We start from the raw sequence: 20,093 nt of genomic DNA, 5'->3' as shown, positions 1-20,093 counted from the left end.
CCTGATGGGCAAGTGGTCAGTCATGACCTACGCCATGAGTGCAGGAGATGACCCTTCTCGCACAGCTTCTCCATGCATTCCTGAGACTCACCTGGGCCTGGCCCAGGGCCTGCTAAATGTATTTTGGGGGATGTGGGTGAGTATAGGAGCAAATGAGAGAATGGATGGAGGCAGGAGTAAAGGAATGAAGTGCCCTTTAGCTGTCTTGCGCGTGGAGGAGAGAAGATGTTCCTCCTTTCCTCCTCACTTCTGCCCCTGGGACAAAAAGAGACATAGGCCTCGGGGGAGGTGGTGAAGGTGTTCGCCAGCTGAGGACCGTGCCTGCTTTGGGAGAGAACATCTGCCCAGACACTGGCTGGCTCCCTGCCCTTGGCCACACCCCTGCACCAAATGGCATTAGCTTTGGGCAAGGTTTCTTCCTCTCCAGTTGTGGGCCTCCCACCCCCATCTCCTTCCTGCCTGTTGGCAGCATGGGGCGGCATGTACATTTTATCAATTATTAGCATACACAATATTTGTTTCACAGAGGCTGCATGGATGTATGTAGCTGATTTCCTCTGTTCCTTCCCAGAAAAACACAGGAAAAGCAAAGTTTTGCTTTTTTCAAACCAACATGAACGTGGCCATCACCTGAGCCCATCCCGTGATGCTTCCAAAGCCAGTGTGTAGGGAAGCCCGAAGAGCACTGGCATGCAGACCACGAAACAGCACCTGGCAGGTTCAGGCGCAGAAGGCGTGCCCCCAGATGGCTTCAGCTTGTCCCTCAGATGGGTGCCCATCCTGTCCCATCCTCCTAGGCCACAGGCTGGTTTGTGTGTTCACCACATCTGGCCTTTATTTGAAACTCCACCTCCAAGTATTTCATAGCACAGAATATCTTTCCTTATTAAATTCTCCCCCACATATTTTTTTCATAAAACAGGCACCAAAAACTACAAACCTACCCGTGGCTCTCAAAGTATCTGTTTATAAACCTTTGGAAACCGTTCGCAATTCGTTAATCACATTTTCAAAGGAAGTTACAGTTTATAGATACACTAACAAATGCCATATCCGATGCCTCAGCCCCAGTAACGAGATCCTCACGCAGGGAGAGAGGGAGTGAGAGGGAGTGGGGCCGGTGGATCCAGGGTGTGTCAGAGGCTAAATGCGGAGGGACAGGGGAGAGCTGGCCTGGGAGTCAGAGATTTACTTCTTTTTCTGTCACTCCTACACTGTGGTCACACGTCTGTCCTCCAGGCGGGGTGGCGGGGGAGGGGGCAGTAGGGATAGGGATTAGCCACACTCAAGCACAGCAGTCTATCTTGAGTAACAGTGTGATAGGTTGCAGGTCACATGCTCCTAAATAACTTAGGAACACTTCCCTTAAGATGTACTTTAAAAGTGGTTCATTTTTAAGGAGGAATAATAAAGGCATTAAATATATACAAGTCAGAACTCCAATGACTACTTATGCTTGAAACCCAAACCAGCTTAAAAAAAAAAATCTTAGGGGCGCCTGGGTGGCACAGCGGTTAAGCATCTGCCTTCGGCTCAGGGCGTGATCCCGGCGTTATGGGATCGAGCCCCACATCAGGCTCCTCCACTATGAGCCTGCTTCTTCCTTTCCCACTCCCCCTGCTTGTGTTCCCTCTCTCGCTGGCTGTCTCTCTCTGTCAAATTAATAAATAAAATCTTTAAAAAAAAAAAATCTTGAAGAAGGGAAAGGGGTAATGTGAGAGAATGTGGTTGGTACCTGAAACGTCCAAGGGCATAAAGATTTCAGGCACAACTCGATCCAGGCACACACACTGTGTTTTCGCACTCCCTTCCTGCCTTTGCTCTGCTCTGTCTGCACCGGCCTCATTCTCAGGAAAGCTCTCTCCAAGCAGAAGCAGAGATGGTTACGAGGAGCTCCAGCTCACATCCTACCACTTAAGGACACTAGCAGATGCGCAGCTCCTTTACCTGGATCAATCCAGGAAAGCATGCCAGGCCGAGTCTCATTTGGGTTGGCGTGAGTTATAGCCCCGGCTCTGAACCAAGCCCTGTGTCCTGGAGAGCTGTGGGTCTCCTCACATGCTCGGGTCGCTTGCCTATCTCTGAACCAGGATGGTCTTGCTCTTACAAGAACTGTAGTTACGGAGAGGGGGACCCCAGGGCTTCCCTGCAGGAAAGCAAGGCGATTACCCTGGAAACTGTGGGGGGATGAGTGGGGGCAGGGCACAGCACAAGTGTCTTCCTCGGGGAAGTCTAATCTCTAGCCCTCCCGTATGCTGTCTTAATGGGAGAAAAGATGAATAGGGATCTAGGGTCATTATGCTGCCGTTTACTGATCACCCTCAACCTGTTTTATTTTATGCAGCAGCCACTGACTTCCTTCTCTCATTCAAAATAATCACTCTGCTACGGTACTACGTGCACTCTTAAAGAGCTCGCCAGTTAATAAAGACCCAAATGGGAAGTGTTTTAGACTGGCTTTGTATACCCGGTTAAGCAGACATCGTAGAGGGGCATTCCTACAATGGAGTTCCGGAGAGGGTTTCCCCAGCCCTGCCTGTTTCCTTCAATGAAATGAAATTACTTAGACTCACTGGCTTGCGGACCAGCCCACTGTGAATGCCTCTTCACCTCACATTCTAAACCCTCCAGGTTTCCTGAATATCAAAAGCACAATGTACTGGATTTCTTGAGTAGTTATAAGGGGGGAAAAATGAAGAAAGACATCCTGGAGTGGTCAGAAGTCAAGGGTTCGCTGTGGATTGCAGAATGGCCAAGTACCATCTAAAAGGACTTGGGTTTTTTAGCAGAGGTACGAGTTTTTCTGCGGGGACAGTCTTGAGTCCCCGCTGAGCTATAGTCCACAAGTCTTGGTGCATAAGATATTCACCAGGAGAAAGTGTGTGAATGTGACTGTCTGACACAACCATCTTCAACAAGCATTTCCTGCCTCCTTATGGTTTACAGAACAGTGACCTGCTCAATCGCTCAATGGGTCTCCTTCATTTCAAGGAAATGACATGTTAGCCAACTGTATGCAATGAACCTGGGTCTTGGCCAGCAAGGTCAGGGCTCTCAGGAATCATGCTAGCTATATAGTAAGGCTTTTTTTCTGTGCCAGGAATATGTTTGTCCATTTGTATACAGTATCTAGTTAATTCTCTCAACCTGCCATTCCAGGGAGGTACTACTGGTTTTCCTATTTTGCCACTGAGAAAAGGGGAGCATGGAGAAACTGGGCTCCCTGCTCAGGATCACAGCCCTAGAAAGTGGCAGAACCACTTTGTCTCACAAAGACAAATGGACACTTTCTGAGGAGGAGGGAACATTTGGTGCTCGGGACCTCAGGAATCTTTATTATTTCTTTTAGGAGTGTTTGAAATAACGTGAGGCTCAGCCATGAAAATTTGGTCAGGGGCTGGTGGTAGATGGGGGTGTCCTGCCCCATGCTGGCTGTGTGATCTTATCTAAAGTGTTGTTTTACCCATTATTTAACTTGTGACAGCCTCTTTTCCTGTATGCATGGTGGGCAATAAATTGACCTTTGAAAGGCAAAATTCAGGGTGATAAACTACAAGCAATTCCTTGGAAAAGAAGGAAAGACTGCTTCATTGGCTTTATTGATATGCTTAGTGCCTGGTCCTTACTAGGTGTCTGATAGATGCATTTGAATAAATAAATAAAGGAGCATTTTGAAATGACTAAAGGAAGTACTTCTCACAAAAAAACAAAACAAAACAAAACAGTTTAGGCTTAGCATTACACCGCCCCAGATACTGTGAAGGCTCTGCCTTTAATGCTCAGAAGCTGGGCTGTGTCAGCTTCTGGGGCACCTAGTGGCTCTCAGTCATGGTTCTTACCAAAATGGAACTTGGGGGGCGGTTAGACAGTTAACAGAGGGCAAGAGTGTGTGACTCTACATCCTCAAAGAGACATGTGGAATCTTGTTAGCATCACGCGTCCCCTTCCCCATCACACCTCCTCACTGTGAGACGTGGGTGACAACTCCATTGACCTCGTTCCTGTTCCTCCCACTCAGCCCCCGCCTGGGTCTCGCAAGGGCCAGAGCTTCCATGAACACACGAAGTATCCATAACGGGATCCAACTGCAAATCTGCTGTCCTTTACAGAGCCGCTTCCCCTCCTCTTCGTCTGCAGTGGATCCGATGTTCTAAAACTGACCTTGAACATCTGTGGATTGGAAACCGGAGAGAAGGGAGTGGACGGGTGGCTGACCCGGTGGTCCAAGCCCACTGCCCTTCAGAGGCGGTGTGGCCTTCCTGGGCGGTGGAGGGGGGTGCGCTCCAGAGGCGTCTCAGGGCTCCTGAAATGCATTTGACAGGAAGAACAAGAGGACAGGAAAACCACTCAACCCTGTATAGCCCCACAGTGACCTGAGATCTACCCTGTCTGGCCTCTGTCCCCTCGGTTCCACTGGCGGCCCGTTCAGCCCTGTTTGGTTCAGCATCTTGGCAGTGGCCTTCTTCACACCGACGTGCCTTTAGCACCTGTCTCCACGGTAGCCATGCAGTGTCCACAATGGTAACCTGTGGTCTGGGGGTCTGAAAACACATCTCATGTGTGACACTGCATCTCATTTTGAATCTTAACCACGTCAATCCAAAGATGACCAACGTAGGGACGAAAAAGAAAAAACGATATGTGCATAGATATTTTTTCCAATATGCCATTGGCCATATTTTATGAACTTATAAGGGGTTGCTTATCTTTAGCCTGCAGTAGAGGGCAGACTTTCCTTCATTATAAACATCCCAACCACCGGCATTCAAGGCCCTGAGACACAGGAACGTCCAGACACACGATCGTCCAGTGGATAAGACAGTAGGCTTGTGGGGTGACTAACACCAGTGATTTAGGGAGAAAAAAACAAAAACCACTCTCCCAGTTCTTAAGGCACTCATGAGCTTTTCCAGAGAAATGCCCTCATAGCCACTGAATCTGGCAGTGATTCCCAATACCCACATCCACCCTGGGTAAGGAGGCCATAGTTAGCTCAGTCCTGCTGTGGCCTGTGTGATAGCAAGTAGTAGGCTCTGTGTGTCTACGAAATGTTACCAGGATGTTGAGCCCACCAGTGGTTTTGTTTCCTCTCCAAGGAGTATGGGGCAGGTTTGAGACCGGAGGTAGGGATGGGAGAACTATGAAACAAAGGGATATGACTAGATTTTTGGTAAACCGTAAAACGCCCTTTCCTATGTCATAAAGCGGTGGCTTTTAAAACTGTGGAGTAGAGAAGGATCACCCCTATCCCACACAGGTGCCATCCAGGCAGCGGGGAATCTTGGCTTTGCTTTTGGTGGATTTGGAGCCAAACGAGTCCACTAGGTAAATTCGTATCACGGAGAGTCGACTTGTAATCCCCCCAGGTGGGAGCACCTGGCCTGGGCTTTCCTGCTGTTACAATCCCTTGGACTGTCCCCTGCTGGGCTTCTCGCCAGTGTCCCTCCACTCGCAGTCCTCATCCGAGAAACAGGGCTTGGGGAGATAAAGGCTGCCCTGGCTGATGATCTCACGGAAATGTTTTTTTTCTTCTTCTTTCTCTTCCTCTCGCTGCCAGTACGAAGAAGGAAAGAAGCGAAGGAAACCTAACTACAGTAGCGTTGACCTGTCCGAGGTGGAGTGGGAGGACCGGGATGATGTGGTAAGTGACTGGTGTTCAAGCCTGGCGAGTAGGGAGCTCCACTGTACCGACTTCTCTACCTGGAGGCCACCCGAGGAGCTGGCCGAGAGGCCCCCCGGAGGACACCTGGCCACCAGAGGGACATGAAGACAATGGGCTCTTTTCACGGCACTGGGGTTTATAACTCTCCTGCTGGCTGGAACGGTTGCAGCTAGGCCAGCCACCTGCCTGCTTCGTGCGGTCGGCTCACACCATCCCCTGCCAGGCTCTGGTCCCTTCTGCTGTGGATTCATCCAGACTCCTGCCTCGGTGCAGTTTATGGGACCTGCCACCCTCGGAGGGAGCCTGGCCCGAGCCTGGCTCGGCAGCAAAAGGCTCTGCCCACCTTCAGGTCAGGATGCCATGGGCACAGCCCTTGCTTTCAGAGAGCCACCCAAGGCTGAGCAGGCCTGCCTCCCTTCTGCGGGTTGGCGGTCCATTTCCTGGGCCGTCCCTGCCGTCCCCCTTCTGGCCACACTGCAAGAGCGCACACGCTCATTTTCCGCACGGACTCAGCCTTCGGCACTGTATCAAAAGCCTTCCTTATGCCTACGACTTAACCCTGTCCGTCTTCTTGTTATTTCCTCAATAAATCAGATTTGTTCGACATGGCTGCCTTTGCACGAATGTAGGCAGACTGTCCTTAATTAAATTGTCACGTCTCATGAGATCCTGCCTGGATCCTTGCTCTTGACTTTCTCTGTGGTGCGTCCGTGCCACAACCACGGCTCTCTGCCTGCACCCTCCCTGACGTGTCCAGGGTCCTTTCTTCAGTTTCATCGTGGAGATAGCCATGTTTCTGCCCTTCAGTCTGTCCTGCTTTCCAAAGAGCTGTTGGGGGGAACCATTTGGACTCCCCAGCTGGGTTCTCTTGCTGTCATTCTCTTCTCTTCGTGTCCTCTGCTCCCTGGACATCTCAGCTAGCGTAAATCTTGGATTTTCTTCCTGGCCTATAAAATCCAAGAGGCATATCTTAGAAGTGTAGCTGATTTCCTTCATCTGTACAAGGACTCTTGAAACTCAGGTTCAGACAAAATAACTATTTGATAAAAAAACAACTTTCTCACCTGCCCTCTTTTCCCCACCTGCTGGTGGCCTGACAATGACCTGGCAGGGTTTTACATCTTGCTCTTTAAACATGGTCTTTGGGGCCTTTAGCTTGTACTGCAGCCAATGTCCCCACTCTCCCCTTTCCACCTGCTCTTACCAAGAAGCAGGCTAGCGCACTTGTGAGGGGCCCCGCCCAGGCACTAGCCCGCCTGGGTTCCAATCCCACCATGGCGATCTGCTGGCTGTTGGTCTCAAGCACACAGTTATCCTCTCTGCACCTCAGTTTTGGCTTTTGTCCTTTTTTACCCAGTAAGATGAGTATGGTGATAACAGTACCTACATCAGAGAGCTGTTGTGAATCTTTAATGTGTTAATATGCTGAAAGATGAAAATGTGTGTACACCATTGTGTGGACACGGGGAGCGTCTGTGACGGTGGCTGTCCTTCACACTGTTCTCATCAGCAGTCATCCTCAGGTGCCTGCGCATGAATGAACGTCCCGCAGACTTACAGCTGCTAAACTGTCTCATGAATGTTCGAAGGGCGCGTTCTACTATTTTCCTTTCTCTTCCATCTTCACTTTATCAGTTGTCTTATTTTGACTTTGCTGGACTTTTTTGTTTCCTTTCCCGGAAGTCTGGAACCTTGTCGTCAACACGCTTCCCCCCCACCTTCGTCCCATCCATTTGGATCAGCATGGGAGGCAAAGGGCTTGACGCTCGTTCTCACGTCGGGGTCCTCCCGTCGTGGTACTGGGAGAGATTTAGGACTTGGCTCGCTCCAGCCTCCGCCTGCGCTCCAGTTAATTTTCAAGGAGCTGGTATCTCCTTTTATGAATCGTGGTTTCCTTGCGCTGTCTCCTTTGCTCATCGGAGCTACAGAGCGTGGGATTCCCAGCCTTTTACGCATTCTTCACCTTCATCCAACTCCCAGGACTGGGTTTGCATTACCCCCCTTCAGAGTTCCCGCATCTCCTGCGAGTTCAGCGCTCTTACTCTGCCCAAACTGGTCTCTTGTGGTCTCCGTGGTTTGGGTCTCTTGTCTTACTTCCTTGAGGAAGTGGTGCGCTCAAAGCGTGAATTCCTTCACCACCAACGCATTTGGGAAACCCCGGGTCACCGTTTCTCTCCTAGAGATTTGCCCTCCCTTGACTGGAGAATGCTGGACCCTCTACAGAGCAGCTTTGTAACATCGACACACGATCCCACATGCCCGTAGGTCCACCATTGGGGTTTGCATGTAAGCGGCCGAGGGTAGCTTTCGGTCAAGATCGGGGAGAGACCGTGAGGCAGAGCCCACTAAGGAGGAAGCAGCTTGAGCCTGCCCAGCCGCAGAGAACTTCTTGGAAGGCTCATCCTACTTCTCTTGGCAACTCAGCTCTTGTTGAATGTAATGATGGTATTTATAACATAGACCCTGCGTCCTTCCAAAAAAGACGTGAGGTCACATATACTATTAAAACATGTGCAAAATAGACCGGCTAAAATTAGAATCTTAAAAAGAGGGAGAAGACTTAGAAACCATTTAGAGGTGGGTGAGCAGGACATCTGGTCCAGGCTCCAGGCGCCTTGGGCATCACATCAAAATACAATGAGTAAGATGGATCTCTGAGGACCCGTTGCCAGGAAGGGACCCTGAGACGTCCACAGCCTGGCCTGAATCACCAGTGCCTGTCACCTCTGCAAAGGAAACAATACCTTTTAAAATGGGGTTTATTCTTTGGTTATAAATTCCCAGAGATGATTGAAGGACTGAAGGATGATATTTTTCTTACTCCTGTTACCTGTTAGTCATTCCCAGACTTTCCACAGTGAGCATGATTATTGCCGTAAAGAGAAAAAAACAAATATAGATAATAACTGACGTATTGAGTCCTTCCTGTGTGCCAGCACTGTTCCCAGTGCTATATGTGGACGAACTTGTTGATTCTACACAACAGTTTTACAAAGTCGGTATTATTGCTATCCTCATTTTGCAGTAAGGAAACTGAGGCAGAGAACGGCTTGGTCCACGGGCACACCGTGTGGATTCCAGCCCAGGCCACCTGGCCCCAAAGCTCTTGACCATGTTGTTACGCCTTAGAAAGAGGCCTTGAGTCCAAGTGTCCTTGAAGACGCTGTATCAGTGCCCTCACCATGTTCCCATAGTATCCTCCCCTGAGGGGTGCCGCAGAGATGGGGCAACCTTGCAACCAGCCGCTAAACAAATGCTCGCCCTGGGGTGGGGCTGTGAATACCGGCCGGTCAGATCCTGCCTCCAGGCCACCTGAAACCCCTTCTGTTGCAGTGTGAGCTTTTTCTACTGCTCTCCAGTCAACTCACTTTTCTCCTTACCTGCGATGATTCTGTGCGAAATGTCCTTCGAGTCTTTTCTTTCTAAAGCCCCATAAACCTCTTCTCCTGGGGTGAATTTCTGAGAACTGTGCCCAATTAGTTTGATCTTCTTTTCACCTACTTCAGTGTCTCTGCAGCTCATGCTTGAGCCCTGGGTCACCAAACCAACCACAGTACCCCCCCCCCCCGCCCCCCCAGCCTGGACAGAGAGATTGAAAGAGAGAGAGTGGATTTTGATTTTGTTGTACAGATGCTCTGTGCCCAAGTCTGTTTTCATATTCTGGTGAAACGCTTGCTTGGAAATGACAGACCTGTTTATCTCCTGCTTCCCCCTTCCCCTTTAATCTCTTGGCTTGGCCCAGATGGCATGGCGTTGGGGGCCTGGAAGTGCGTGCCGCCTGTGCACCAGGCAAGGTGAGGCTCATGTTCTGATGTGGAGAGCAAACTGCCATTAGCAGAACGAGCTATCATTATACACTTACACATGAAACCCAAGGCAATCCGTGGATCTCGGGGGGAGAGCTTCCCTAACGGGCTTTGACACAGGAGGAAGCGCTGTAGGCTCACGACTGAACCAGAGCGTGACCACCAGCTTGTACTGTGGGTGCTTTGAATGGTCAGCGAAGCCGTTGCAGCTTCGGGGTGCAGACGAGAGAGACAGACTCGCTAGGGGCTCTGGGGAAACGTGTGTGACCTGGATCACGCAGGACCCAGGGAGAGGGTGGTTCCCAGAGAGACCGGGAGGCTGATCGCCATCCCCAGAAAACGATTTCCAGCTTGAAGAGGTTTGGCCTTTATTTTATCTGCCCCACCGTGGCGAAAGCCGCTGTAATGCCTGTTGCTGTAATGCCTGCTGCACACAGCGAAACATAAAGACAGTTCGTGGATGCTTTATTCATTTATTTTAAAGATTGTATCTATTTATTTGAGAGAGAGACAGAGAACATGAGCGGGGCGAGAGGCAGAGGGAGAAGCCCCAATGTGGGGCTCAATCCCAGGGCTCCGGGACCATGACCTGAGCTGAAGGCAGGTGCTTAACCGACTGAGCCACCCAGGTGCCTTCGCTGATGTTTTAATTTGCTCTTCTTTGACGCTGTTAAGTCAAACATTGTCACGTGACTTTTTGACTATGTAATATGCTAACAGATGGGCACATCCAACCTTGTCTGGGAATATTCCTCCGCCGGGCCATTATTTCTCCAGGTGCTCATTGCTGTGATCCAGGTAGTGGCAAATTTGAGGGCTATTTGGCCAGCTCCGAGCAGCACCGTCGATCTTGCCCTTCCCGGCCTGGTGGGGACTGAGAGCTTCGTTACTCCCCCACCATTCTGGTCTCTGCTCTGGGTACCTCCTCCATCTGGTCTTGTAAGCTGGCCCCTGGGGCAAGGGTACCACTGACTTACTGTAGTATTTGGTGCAAGTTGCTGCCCTTCTCAAACCTCAGTCTCCTCTGATGGAAAAGTGACATTTCTAGACTGTTCTGGTCTCATGGTGCTGTATTCTCACCACACAGTCTGTTGAAAAGGCACAAAACCCCCCTTCCTCCTGTGGCAATGAGGACAGAAACCACCTTCCTGTCACCCCAGTTCACAGAACCTAGAGCTTGTGCAAGAGCCTATTGGAAAGTTAAAACCTAAGACTGTTGCATGGTCAAGTTTAAAATCTTTGATTAAAAAAACAATCCAGAAATAACAATACATTATTTTTATGTTCATGCTATACAGTTGTTATATTAATGCTTTAAATTTGTCCAAATGCTTTCTCTCTTTTTTTTTTTTAAGATTTTTTATTAATTTATTCGACAGAGATAGAGACAGCCAGCGAGAGAGGGAACACAAGCAGGGGGAGTGGGAGAGGAAGAAGCAGGCTCATAGCGGAGGAGCCTGATGTGGGGCTCGATCCCACAACGCCAGGATCACGCCCTGAGCCAAAGGCGGGCGCCTAACCGCTGTGCCACCCAGGCGCCCCCAAATGCTTACTCTCTTGCTTTGGGAAGCAAAACTAACAGCATGGGCTTGAGGGTCAGAGAGCCCGTGTGACTAAAAGTAGGTTTCTTAACTTTGTGCCTCAGTTTCTCCACTTGTAAAATAGGGATAATAATGGTGCCTTATTTTGAGGGTTTTAAAACCTGTGTCTGGCACATCATAAAGGCTCAGTAGATGGTATCTATCAGTATTATCCGGGATTTACAAGACCGATCAACATAGTTACTCAGCACCTGATGGGATCCCTGGGGTCTGGGAGTCCTCGCTCAGAACACTTTTGATGGAATGAATGAAAGAGGAGGAAACGGAGCCACAGAGAGGGTATAGAACAGGGATATGCATCACCGGTAAGACTTGAGTCTCGACACCCTGGGTCATTTCTCCTTACCGTGGGCTGCCTCTTTTTCGGTCTGTGCCCTCCCACAGGTGGTGAAGAGCAGCGGTTTTAACACCGGAGTTGGGGGGAGGTCACAAAGTCCATGACTGGTCCACGAGCAGCACTTACAAGCAATGAAATCTATTAAAATAGGAGACACGAGAGGGCATCGCGGAGTAAGATGTATTTCTCAGGTGGCTCACAAAAGTTTAGAAATGTTGGTTTAGGGCATAAGCATCTGTGTCAAGCAAACTCGAGCTTGAATCCTGATCTCTTAAGCTGTTGAAGGAGGTCTGGCATTTTAAGGGGGGAGGACGGTCGTGACGATGATGGTGATGGAGATGATGGTGGGGGACAGCCAACATTTACTGGATGCTTCGGGTGGACGAGGCACCCTTCTAAATATCAGCACATCTACTTCTCACAGCAACTCTGTGAGACGGATGCTGTCATTAGTTCCATTTTGCAGAGAAGGAAACTGAGGCATAGAGAGAGGAAGCGATTCTTTCATAAGTTCTGGCTGTGGAGTCCTTAACTACAGCGCCGTCCTGCCCCACATGTAGGTGTTCAGTAAGTGTAATCCATTTTCATTAGAACTGAAGAAAAGGGAAAGACTGGAGTGGACATCTGCGTATTTGCCTCCAGAAAGCCTCAGTGACCCTGGCCTTGGAGCCGCCCAGCCCCCAATGCTGATTGTTCCCTGCTACTGGGAGTTGGGGGCGGGGTGGTACAGACTCACAGAGAAGCTTACCTAATCTCCAACTTGCCTGGGGAATGTGAGAGGGGAAGGTCCCAAATGGCTTTAGGCAGGCACCAGAAAGAGGAAAAATGAAAACCATGTTAAAGATAAATCGAGCCGTTCTTAAAAGTTAGAAAGTAGACTTAATTAGGACCAGCTCTCCCCATCCAAAACCACAAAAGTTAAAATGGGAAAATATTTCCAGAAATGCCCATTATGTGTTGTTAAAAAATATCTAGAGTAAAATATATGTTTTATTTTATACATGCCTCCAGCTAAAAATTATGCTTTCTACTCTCTCTCTCTCACAGAAGATGGGAATGTGAACCCAAATCGAGACAGCCCCGAATCAAATTTAGGTGGCTTGCAAGCATTGCAGTTTTCTATCGGCCAGATCTTAGTCAAGCTCCTCAAAGGAAAGAAGAGGGGAGAGGATTAAAAAAAAAAAAAAAAAAGCCTTGGGGCTGGGAAAGAGCCTTTCCCGACAGGCTGTGGCATGTCAGCATTTGCTCCTTTTCCATTCAATGGCATCCCCCTTGTCTGCCATTGGTGCCCACGACGGCCCATCTCTCATCACTGCGTCTGCGGTCCTTCTCTGAACCCACAGAAGGGCCGCACCTAATTAGAAGGGGTCAGCCAGGGGCAGGGGGCGGGGGCGAGGCTCAGTGTCCCTAGACGGAGCCTCTGAAACTTAGATCCCGGGTGGCCCTGTTCACTGCCTGTCACCGTGAGCGAGACTATTAACTTGCTCGGGCTTCTCCGAGCATCTGAAGATGCTGCGTGCTGTGGAACGTGAGTCCCTGTCTTCCAAGTGGTTGGTCTTTAAAAAGAAAAGAAAAGCCTACTGTGTAGAAAAACACCTTTGACTTGATTATGTTTTGAAAAATGATTTCTTCAGGACACACTAATACCCTTTTTGAAAATGTTATCTTGTCCCTGGAGACATTCTTGCCTCTTGAGGGTTTTCGATCTTGGCGGGGCTCGCTGCTCGGACCGCATCGTTGGTGCTGCCCTGAGGCTCACAGGAGCACCCCAAGTGGAAGTTGCCATTTATTGCTGTGAGCCTCCCTGCCCCAGTACAGCAGCCATTAGCTGTGTATTCTTCAGAAGCCCTGTTTCAGGGGGCTGAGTGCAGCACGCTGACTGAGCGCCAGAGCGCCCGCCGTGCGATGGGGACGCACCCCAGCCCTGTCATACCCCTGCTTTGCACAAACCACCCAGTGTGCTCCCGAGCTGGAGGATGCAGATGTCCAGATGGCACGGAACCTGGGGAAGAACTAACACCAGTGTTCTGTTATCGTTTTAGTTAAGAAACGCCATGGTTAACCGGAAGACTGGGAAGTTCTCCATGGAGGTGAAGAAGACAGTGGACAAAGGGGTACATTTTTTCTCAAACATTCTTGCCGCTTAATTTAAAACAAACCACTGTGAAAAATTAGCTTTGAAAGCTCTATCTGGAATAAATATCTTTCGCTGAGATCATTTTTCTCTTGTCTTTACTTATCTCAAACAAGATTCATGTAGTATTGTTAACCTGATCATAGTGTGTCCATTTATTTTTATTTATTTCTGAAAGCTTCACCTAGCAGACTAACCATGTTTTCTTCTCTCTACGACTTTTTTTTTTTTTTTCAATCTAGAAACGGGTTTTGGTGATGACAAATGACTACTATTATACAGACATCAAGGGTACTCCTTTCAGGTAGAGCTGACCATAATACATGGACATTCCATCAGACCCATCAGTTGTGTTTGTACAAAACCTGCTGACGCTCTCAGAGCTCCTCATCTGAAGATAACCAAACACCCTGCCGAAAGGCTGGAAAGAGTGAGGAAGGGGCTTTTCCCAGGCTGCTTTTGTTTCTGTTTTCCAGAAGGGGGAAGATGGTTCAGGCTCACTTAGGAGAACTCACTCGATTTGTCATGGCTTTGCATCTCATTATCAAGCAGATCAGCTTTGGGGTTCCAGCTAAGGGTGGAGAGACGAGTTCAGAGGGTTGCCAGGTCCTTAAACCATCCAGCTAACTTGCTGCCCCGTGAGCTTCATTTCACCTTTTATTTCCATGATCAAAAAGCAAACCTTCGCACGAGAAGGTAGCATACCCATCCCTACGTGTCGTGCTTCCGTTTTAACTTCTCCAAACTGTACTTCTGTGCTTGTCTACCTCGGAATCCTGTTATTTCTCTGTAACCGTCCCGAAAAACGGCTTGGCCCCATTGCCTGCTTTCAGATGCGCATGTGGCATTCTAGAGTCCCCCGCTACCGTGACCTTAGTGTTGTAACACTTCTGTAAGAAGTCGTTCCCGTGGGGCTGCTTCACGTTCCTGAAACGGTGCCTCGCAGAGCTAAGGAGAGAAAGAATTTACTGACTCTAGATGAATCTGCAAAATAAATTATGCCATTGCATAGTCATAGACTGCCAGGGATCAAGAGTTTGATTCCATTTGGAAGCAGAGCAGTCAAGGGAAACCATGACCGCTAAGTGGGTTTGCCAGATGAAGAGACTGTGTTTTCAAAATATATTCTCTTCCTTTAGAGAGGAGCTTAAAGCAAGCCCGGGAGAGGGGGGAGCATCCGTTAGCCTCGGGAGAGGGTCGGGCCCAGAAGCCCACAGCACAATAACGTGGTCACACACTAGTGTAGTGGAAATGTTCCTTTTCGTCCTTGAGAGGGGGTTCATTTCCCCTAGTCGTGAACTCTAGGGTCTAGAAAGACCTGTGTGTGGCTGAAGGGAGGGCAGGCGTGTGGAGGGTAGTGGTGAAGAGCAGGGCACATGGCTCTTGCGAGGGCATCCGAGAGAAGGACGAGCCGTTTGCCAGGCCTCTGAACACGCACACGGGCAGCCCATGGCTGCTGGTGCTTGCAGTCAGAAATTGCTTTGAAGCAGCTGATTGAACCTAAGAAAAACCAACACCAACGATCACCAGTGGGGTTTTGAAAGTAAACTGTTGGAAAAATTGTTTCCAGAACATGAGATGGAAATGGGAACGTGGAAAGTAAAAAGTGAACCCACAAGGCTATCGCAGTCGAGGCCACGGGTTTCAAGGTCTGCTTTGTCTCTCTGCACAGCCTAGGTGTGGCGCTCTCCAGAGGTCACGGGAAATACTTCTTCCGAGGGAACGTCACCATTGAAGAAGGTAAGATGCCGGCTTGACCTGTCTCATCCTCTAGTGGGGGGAAAGGCCCCGGAGCCAGCCGCTGGGTGAGCTCATCTCTTCAGCCCTCTATCCACTCCCTGGCCATTTCACGCAGCTCATTGTCCACTTGACCCGAGCTGGCCTTCCGAATGGTGGGACCCCCAACTTGCGGTGGCCTTTTTTGTGATTTCATTTCTTTCTCTTCTGCTTTCATCCACAAAATTGTTGAGTCAACTCAGAGGCTCACCCACCAAATACATTCTTCCCGTACATAAAAATCACTACCAAGAAAAATACAGAGTATTGCAAAAATTCCAGCCCAGGGGGGATAAAATGAACACAAAGGTAGGCGAGCCTTGGTCTCCCACACGGGCGATCACAAATCTCGTTTGTGCTTCAAGCAGTTCAAGTCCGAGGGAGATAGGGTCATTTCGATGAAATACATAGGTCAGAAGGAATAAGGAGGTTCCCGATTCCTCTTGTCTTCACAAAGCGTGGGCACACTTACACTCCCGGCAGATGGTAGCCCTCGTTACCGCACTTTAAACTTTAAAACCACTGTCGTGCCCATGCCATCCTTTACCACAGGCAGTAACTCAGTACCTCGGAGAAGGTGCCTTCCCCAGGATCACCGGCTCACAGGGAGGGGTGAAGCTGACCTCTGAAAGCCTCCACTCCCCGAGGGGTCCTCATAAGTCACTCCCCCAGGGGTGCCTGGGTGGCATAGCGGTTAAGCGTCTGCCTTCGGCTCAGGGCGTGATCCCAGCGTTATGGGATCGAGCCCCACATCAGGCTCCTCCGCTATGAGCCTGCTTCTTCCTCTCCCACTCCCCCTGCTTGTGTTCCCTCTCTCACTGGCTGTCTCTCCCTCTGTCAAATAAATAAATAAAATCTTTAAAAAAAAAAAAAAATAAGTCACTCCCCCAATCTGGGTGTTAGATTTTTGCATCTCCACCAAGAAGGGGCAGGACCAGACCAGTGCTCTTTCTGAGTGTCTCCAGAAAGTATGGCCAAGAGCAGGAAGGTTGGTTACGAGCCAGTTTTAATTCGTTAGAGCTGGTTACAAGTGCCTGTGGTGAACTTCCAGGAGCCAGACCGCCTCGGGGCTCAGTCCGATGATGGAGTGGAGAATGAGGAGATGGTGGTCCCTGGGATGCCCAATGCCACAGCCAGCTTCCTGGTGTACTGCCAACTAGGGTGTACTGTTCTACAGGTGTTAGTTTTTGTCTCCCCAAATAATCATGTCTTAAGGATGAGGAGGGAGATCGAAAAGTTTCATTGTGCCCCTGCAGAGCTTATCAGTCGAGTGGTCTCTCTCCCCAGAGACAGGAAAGAGGGAGAAGGCAGCTCTGTGACTTGGGCAGGATACTGAACAGGATGTGTTCTCAGAAATCGTTTTTTGAACTTCTAGAATTTTCTGGCTGAATGAGCCACGTGTAGCTCGCAGATACCACTGTCCTTAAGCCAGAAAGTTCACGTCTGAGCTGTCTGAGGTCAAGCTGAGGAATCAGCTCATGGTCAGAACAATAGAAAGAGAGGTTATTAGTGGCTTATTGGCCTCCCTTAGCCAATCCTCAGTACATAGGCCTGCCTCTCTCTCTCTCTCTCTATCGGTCTCTCTCCCTCTCTCTCTCTCTCTGTCTCACACACACACAGTTGTTTCGCATTGTCTTTTGGGTCATCCCTTCAGTCACTGTCTTTTCCCTGTGTGTTCCACAGCTGCTAGGCTGAGAGGTCACAGAGAGAATCCCCGAACTAACTGTTCTCACCATGTTAGAAAGTAGTTCGAATCCCAGTAAGGTGAAGAGTATCTGGTTAGCCGTACAAACGAGGTCAGATCGTCCTATGTCGGTCCTCTGTCAATAAGAAGGCTTGCAGTCCTGCCACCTCTGAGTTCCTGAGCCTGAAAAAGCTGCTTCCCCTTGGACTAACTAGTAGAGGTTCCTGTCATCGTAAGGGCCACGGCGCGATCGTTGTTCTGCTCTGTTCTGGGAGAAGGCTTTCCTGGGGATGGCAACCACACTTCTGTGGGCTCTTCTGTTAGGAATGCTGCCCCACAGAATGTCGGAATTTCCAACATGTTTTGCCTTGTCATTACAAAGATGGTCAATAGGGAGATGTAAGGAGTTGCTACTAAGGCTGAAGGTGAGGACTGCAGTTCCACGTGCTGAAGCTCTTTCTCCTCTGAGTCTCCTTGACACTTTGTATCATATATATATACATACACCATATATATACATGTAATGATATCTATATGGTGATGTATACGTATGAGTATATATGATATAATGATATATATGTGTGTATATATATATGGCGTGTATATATATGATGTGTGTGTGTATATATACACATATACCATTACATATAAATGTAAATACATATATACCATTACAGAGAGAGAGAGAGAACACAGTAGTTCAATAAATCAGAACAGAACATAATAAAAACAAACAAATAAATAAATTAGAGCTTATATCATTGTTGTCTGCATTATCAGTCATCAGTAGATGTGGTTGTGTCAGGAGGACCAAAATCAAAGGTGAGTGACTAGAGAACAATTTTCTTGGTGCCCCGAGAACTCAGAGAGGAAACAATCAGAAAGATCTCCCCTCTAGGGACTCACCTCTAGGGCCTATGAATCAGAGCCAGAGAGGGCTTTGTGGATGAGAACAGACACTAGAGAAATTGATGGAGTTGACATCATTAACCCACTATTCCAGGAAGGTTAGACGCCCACCCCAGGGCCTTTGCCCTGGCTAGTCCTTCTGCAGAGCACTCTCTACGTGTCTCTACAATCAGCCACATGGCTCTGTCTCTCACCTCCTTCAAGTCTTTGCTTAAAAGTCACTTCCTCCGTGAAGCCTTCCCTGACTACTCTGCTTAAAACTGAAGCTCTTTCTCCTTTCTCTCCCATCTCTGGCTTGGCTCTTTTCCTTCATAGCCCTCCTCACTAACTGAAACGCTATGTATTTTAATTTTATTTGCTTATCTCTTCCCACCACTAGGAAACCAGTACCGTGAGGCAGTGATTTTGCTTTGTTCACGGCTATATTCTCAGGGCCTAGAATAGTATCTGGCACACAGTTGATGCCAGGAAGGAAGGAAGGAAGGAAGGACGGAAGGGAGCAGGCAGGGAGAAAGGGAAGAAAGGATGGACGGAGGCATGCAGGGATGGCTACCTAGATTATCCTAGGGACTCATCACTGTCCCACGTAACCCTCTCATGGAGTCCGTGAGTTAGGTTCTATCATCCACACCTTCTGACTAGTAGAACTCAGAGTTGAAACGACACACCCAAAATCATTCAACCAGTGGCTGTTGGAGCCAGGAAATGACACTTGGGTCCTGTATGATGATATTCTATCTAATGTGTTCCCTGCTTCCTATAAAGAGTGTGCAGTATTAGGCCCAGTAATTTGCTGTTTATTTTATACATTTGTATTTGAAGAGGAAACCGGCATCCTGAGCATAGTACGATACTGTTGTCCATTTGGGAAACTCGGACCCCTTCAAACAGGCTATAAGCGTCATCCGAGTTCCTGAGGTCATCACTCGGAAGTGTGTGTCTGCTGATGAGCCTTCAAAATGAACTCACATGAAGATACAATGCAAGAGAATGATTTCACAGAGTTGGAGTGGTCTAAGGCATTCTGCTAAAAGCTCCCCAATTCCCTGCAAGCCCCAGTTGTCCCAGCTACCTTTCTGGACTGATGGCTTATTTTTACTCAGGTCCCTATAACAGCTAGCAGTGTCTCCTGGTCAAAACCAGTTGAGTATTAGCAATTTCATATCGTCCAACCCATCGTTTTGCCCTCACAACCACCCACCAATGAGGGACTACAATTATTCCTGTTTGCACACGGAGAAGCTGACATTTGGAAAAGCAAAGTAAGCTGCTAACATCATGCCCGAGTTAAGTGGCCCAGCCCAGCTCCCTGCACAGGCTGTGCCGGGCTCCAGCATCAGTGTTCCCACCATCACACTAAGCTCGTCTCCAGGACTCATGGGTGTGTTGTCTGTCTTCACGAAGTTCAGGCTTTCCTGGGATACTCAGCCTGGGAAGGCGCCAGTGGTGGCTGAGGGAGACGGACGTGGGGAGAGAGTTCTGCATCGTTTCCCTTGTTTAGAGTCCCCCCTTCAGAGGCAGCTCTCATTGGGCTTGATGCCTACCCTTCACCCCTCAGTGGCCCTACCCTCTAACATTTGAAGCACATGAAAAGATGAGAGGTGTCCGTGCCCCACGCAGGTGGTCCTTACTCATTGACCCTTTCTCCTTGACCTCCAGGCCTGCATGACTTAGAGCACCCGGACGTGTCCTTGGCAGACGAATGGTAAGAATTCAGCCACCCTTCATCGGCATGGGTATTTGTTGCCCTCTTTGATTTCGAGTCCTGTCTACTGCCTTCCTACCTCTCCTGGTTCAAAGGCACGGGAAGGCGATGCCACAAATCCTCACAATGTTCTTGTTTTGGCCCCTGTCTTGCTCGTAGGTCCTACTGCAACACTGACCTACACCCGGAGCACCGCCATCTGTCTCAGCTAGAAGCTATTAAGCTCTACCTCAAAGGCAAAGAACCCCTGCTCCAATGTGAGTGTGTTTTCAACGCGTCCTGCGTGTGTGCGGCCGCGGGGGCAGGGGGTGAACTCAAAACCACACTTCCCCTCAGCTTGCAGGGGAGGCTTTGCTCCACCAGGGATTATCACTCCCATCAAATCCAGCCGAACGTCTACTTCCTCTAGGAGCAGGAGGAAGGGGGTGGGCTACTGAAAGTCACGCAGAACCCCCAATCCCAGTCTAGCCCTTCACATC

The 20,093-nt window shown here is 49.2% G+C and overlaps 1 protein-coding gene across 3 annotated transcripts in view; it reads left to right on the top strand.

Moving 5' to 3' along the window:
* CACNA2D3 (calcium voltage-gated channel auxiliary subunit alpha2delta 3) overlaps positions 1-20,093 on the top strand; it is an 834,102-nt gene that overhangs the window by 648,220 nt on the left and 165,789 nt on the right. For all 3 annotated transcript variants that reach the window (XM_087866960.1, XM_087866961.1, XM_087866959.1), the window contains 6 exons: positions 5,558-5,641; positions 13,449-13,520; positions 13,783-13,844; positions 15,213-15,280; positions 19,569-19,614; positions 19,774-19,871. In XM_087866960.1, the coding sequence (XP_087723086.1) occupies positions 5,558-5,641; positions 13,449-13,520; positions 13,783-13,844; positions 15,213-15,280; positions 19,569-19,614; positions 19,774-19,871 (430 nt within the window). The remainder of the gene's footprint in view (positions 1-5,557; positions 5,642-13,448; positions 13,521-13,782; positions 13,845-15,212; positions 15,281-19,568; positions 19,615-19,773; positions 19,872-20,093) is intronic.

The sequence above is a fragment of the Ursus americanus genome, chromosome 14 (genome assembly GCF_024610735.1).
Source record: "Ursus americanus isolate L20-20 chromosome 14, mUrsAme1.1.p, whole genome shotgun sequence".
Taxonomy (NCBI): domain Eukaryota; kingdom Metazoa; phylum Chordata; class Mammalia; order Carnivora; family Ursidae; genus Ursus; species Ursus americanus.
This window is presented reverse-complemented; position numbering and strand designations above follow the sequence as displayed.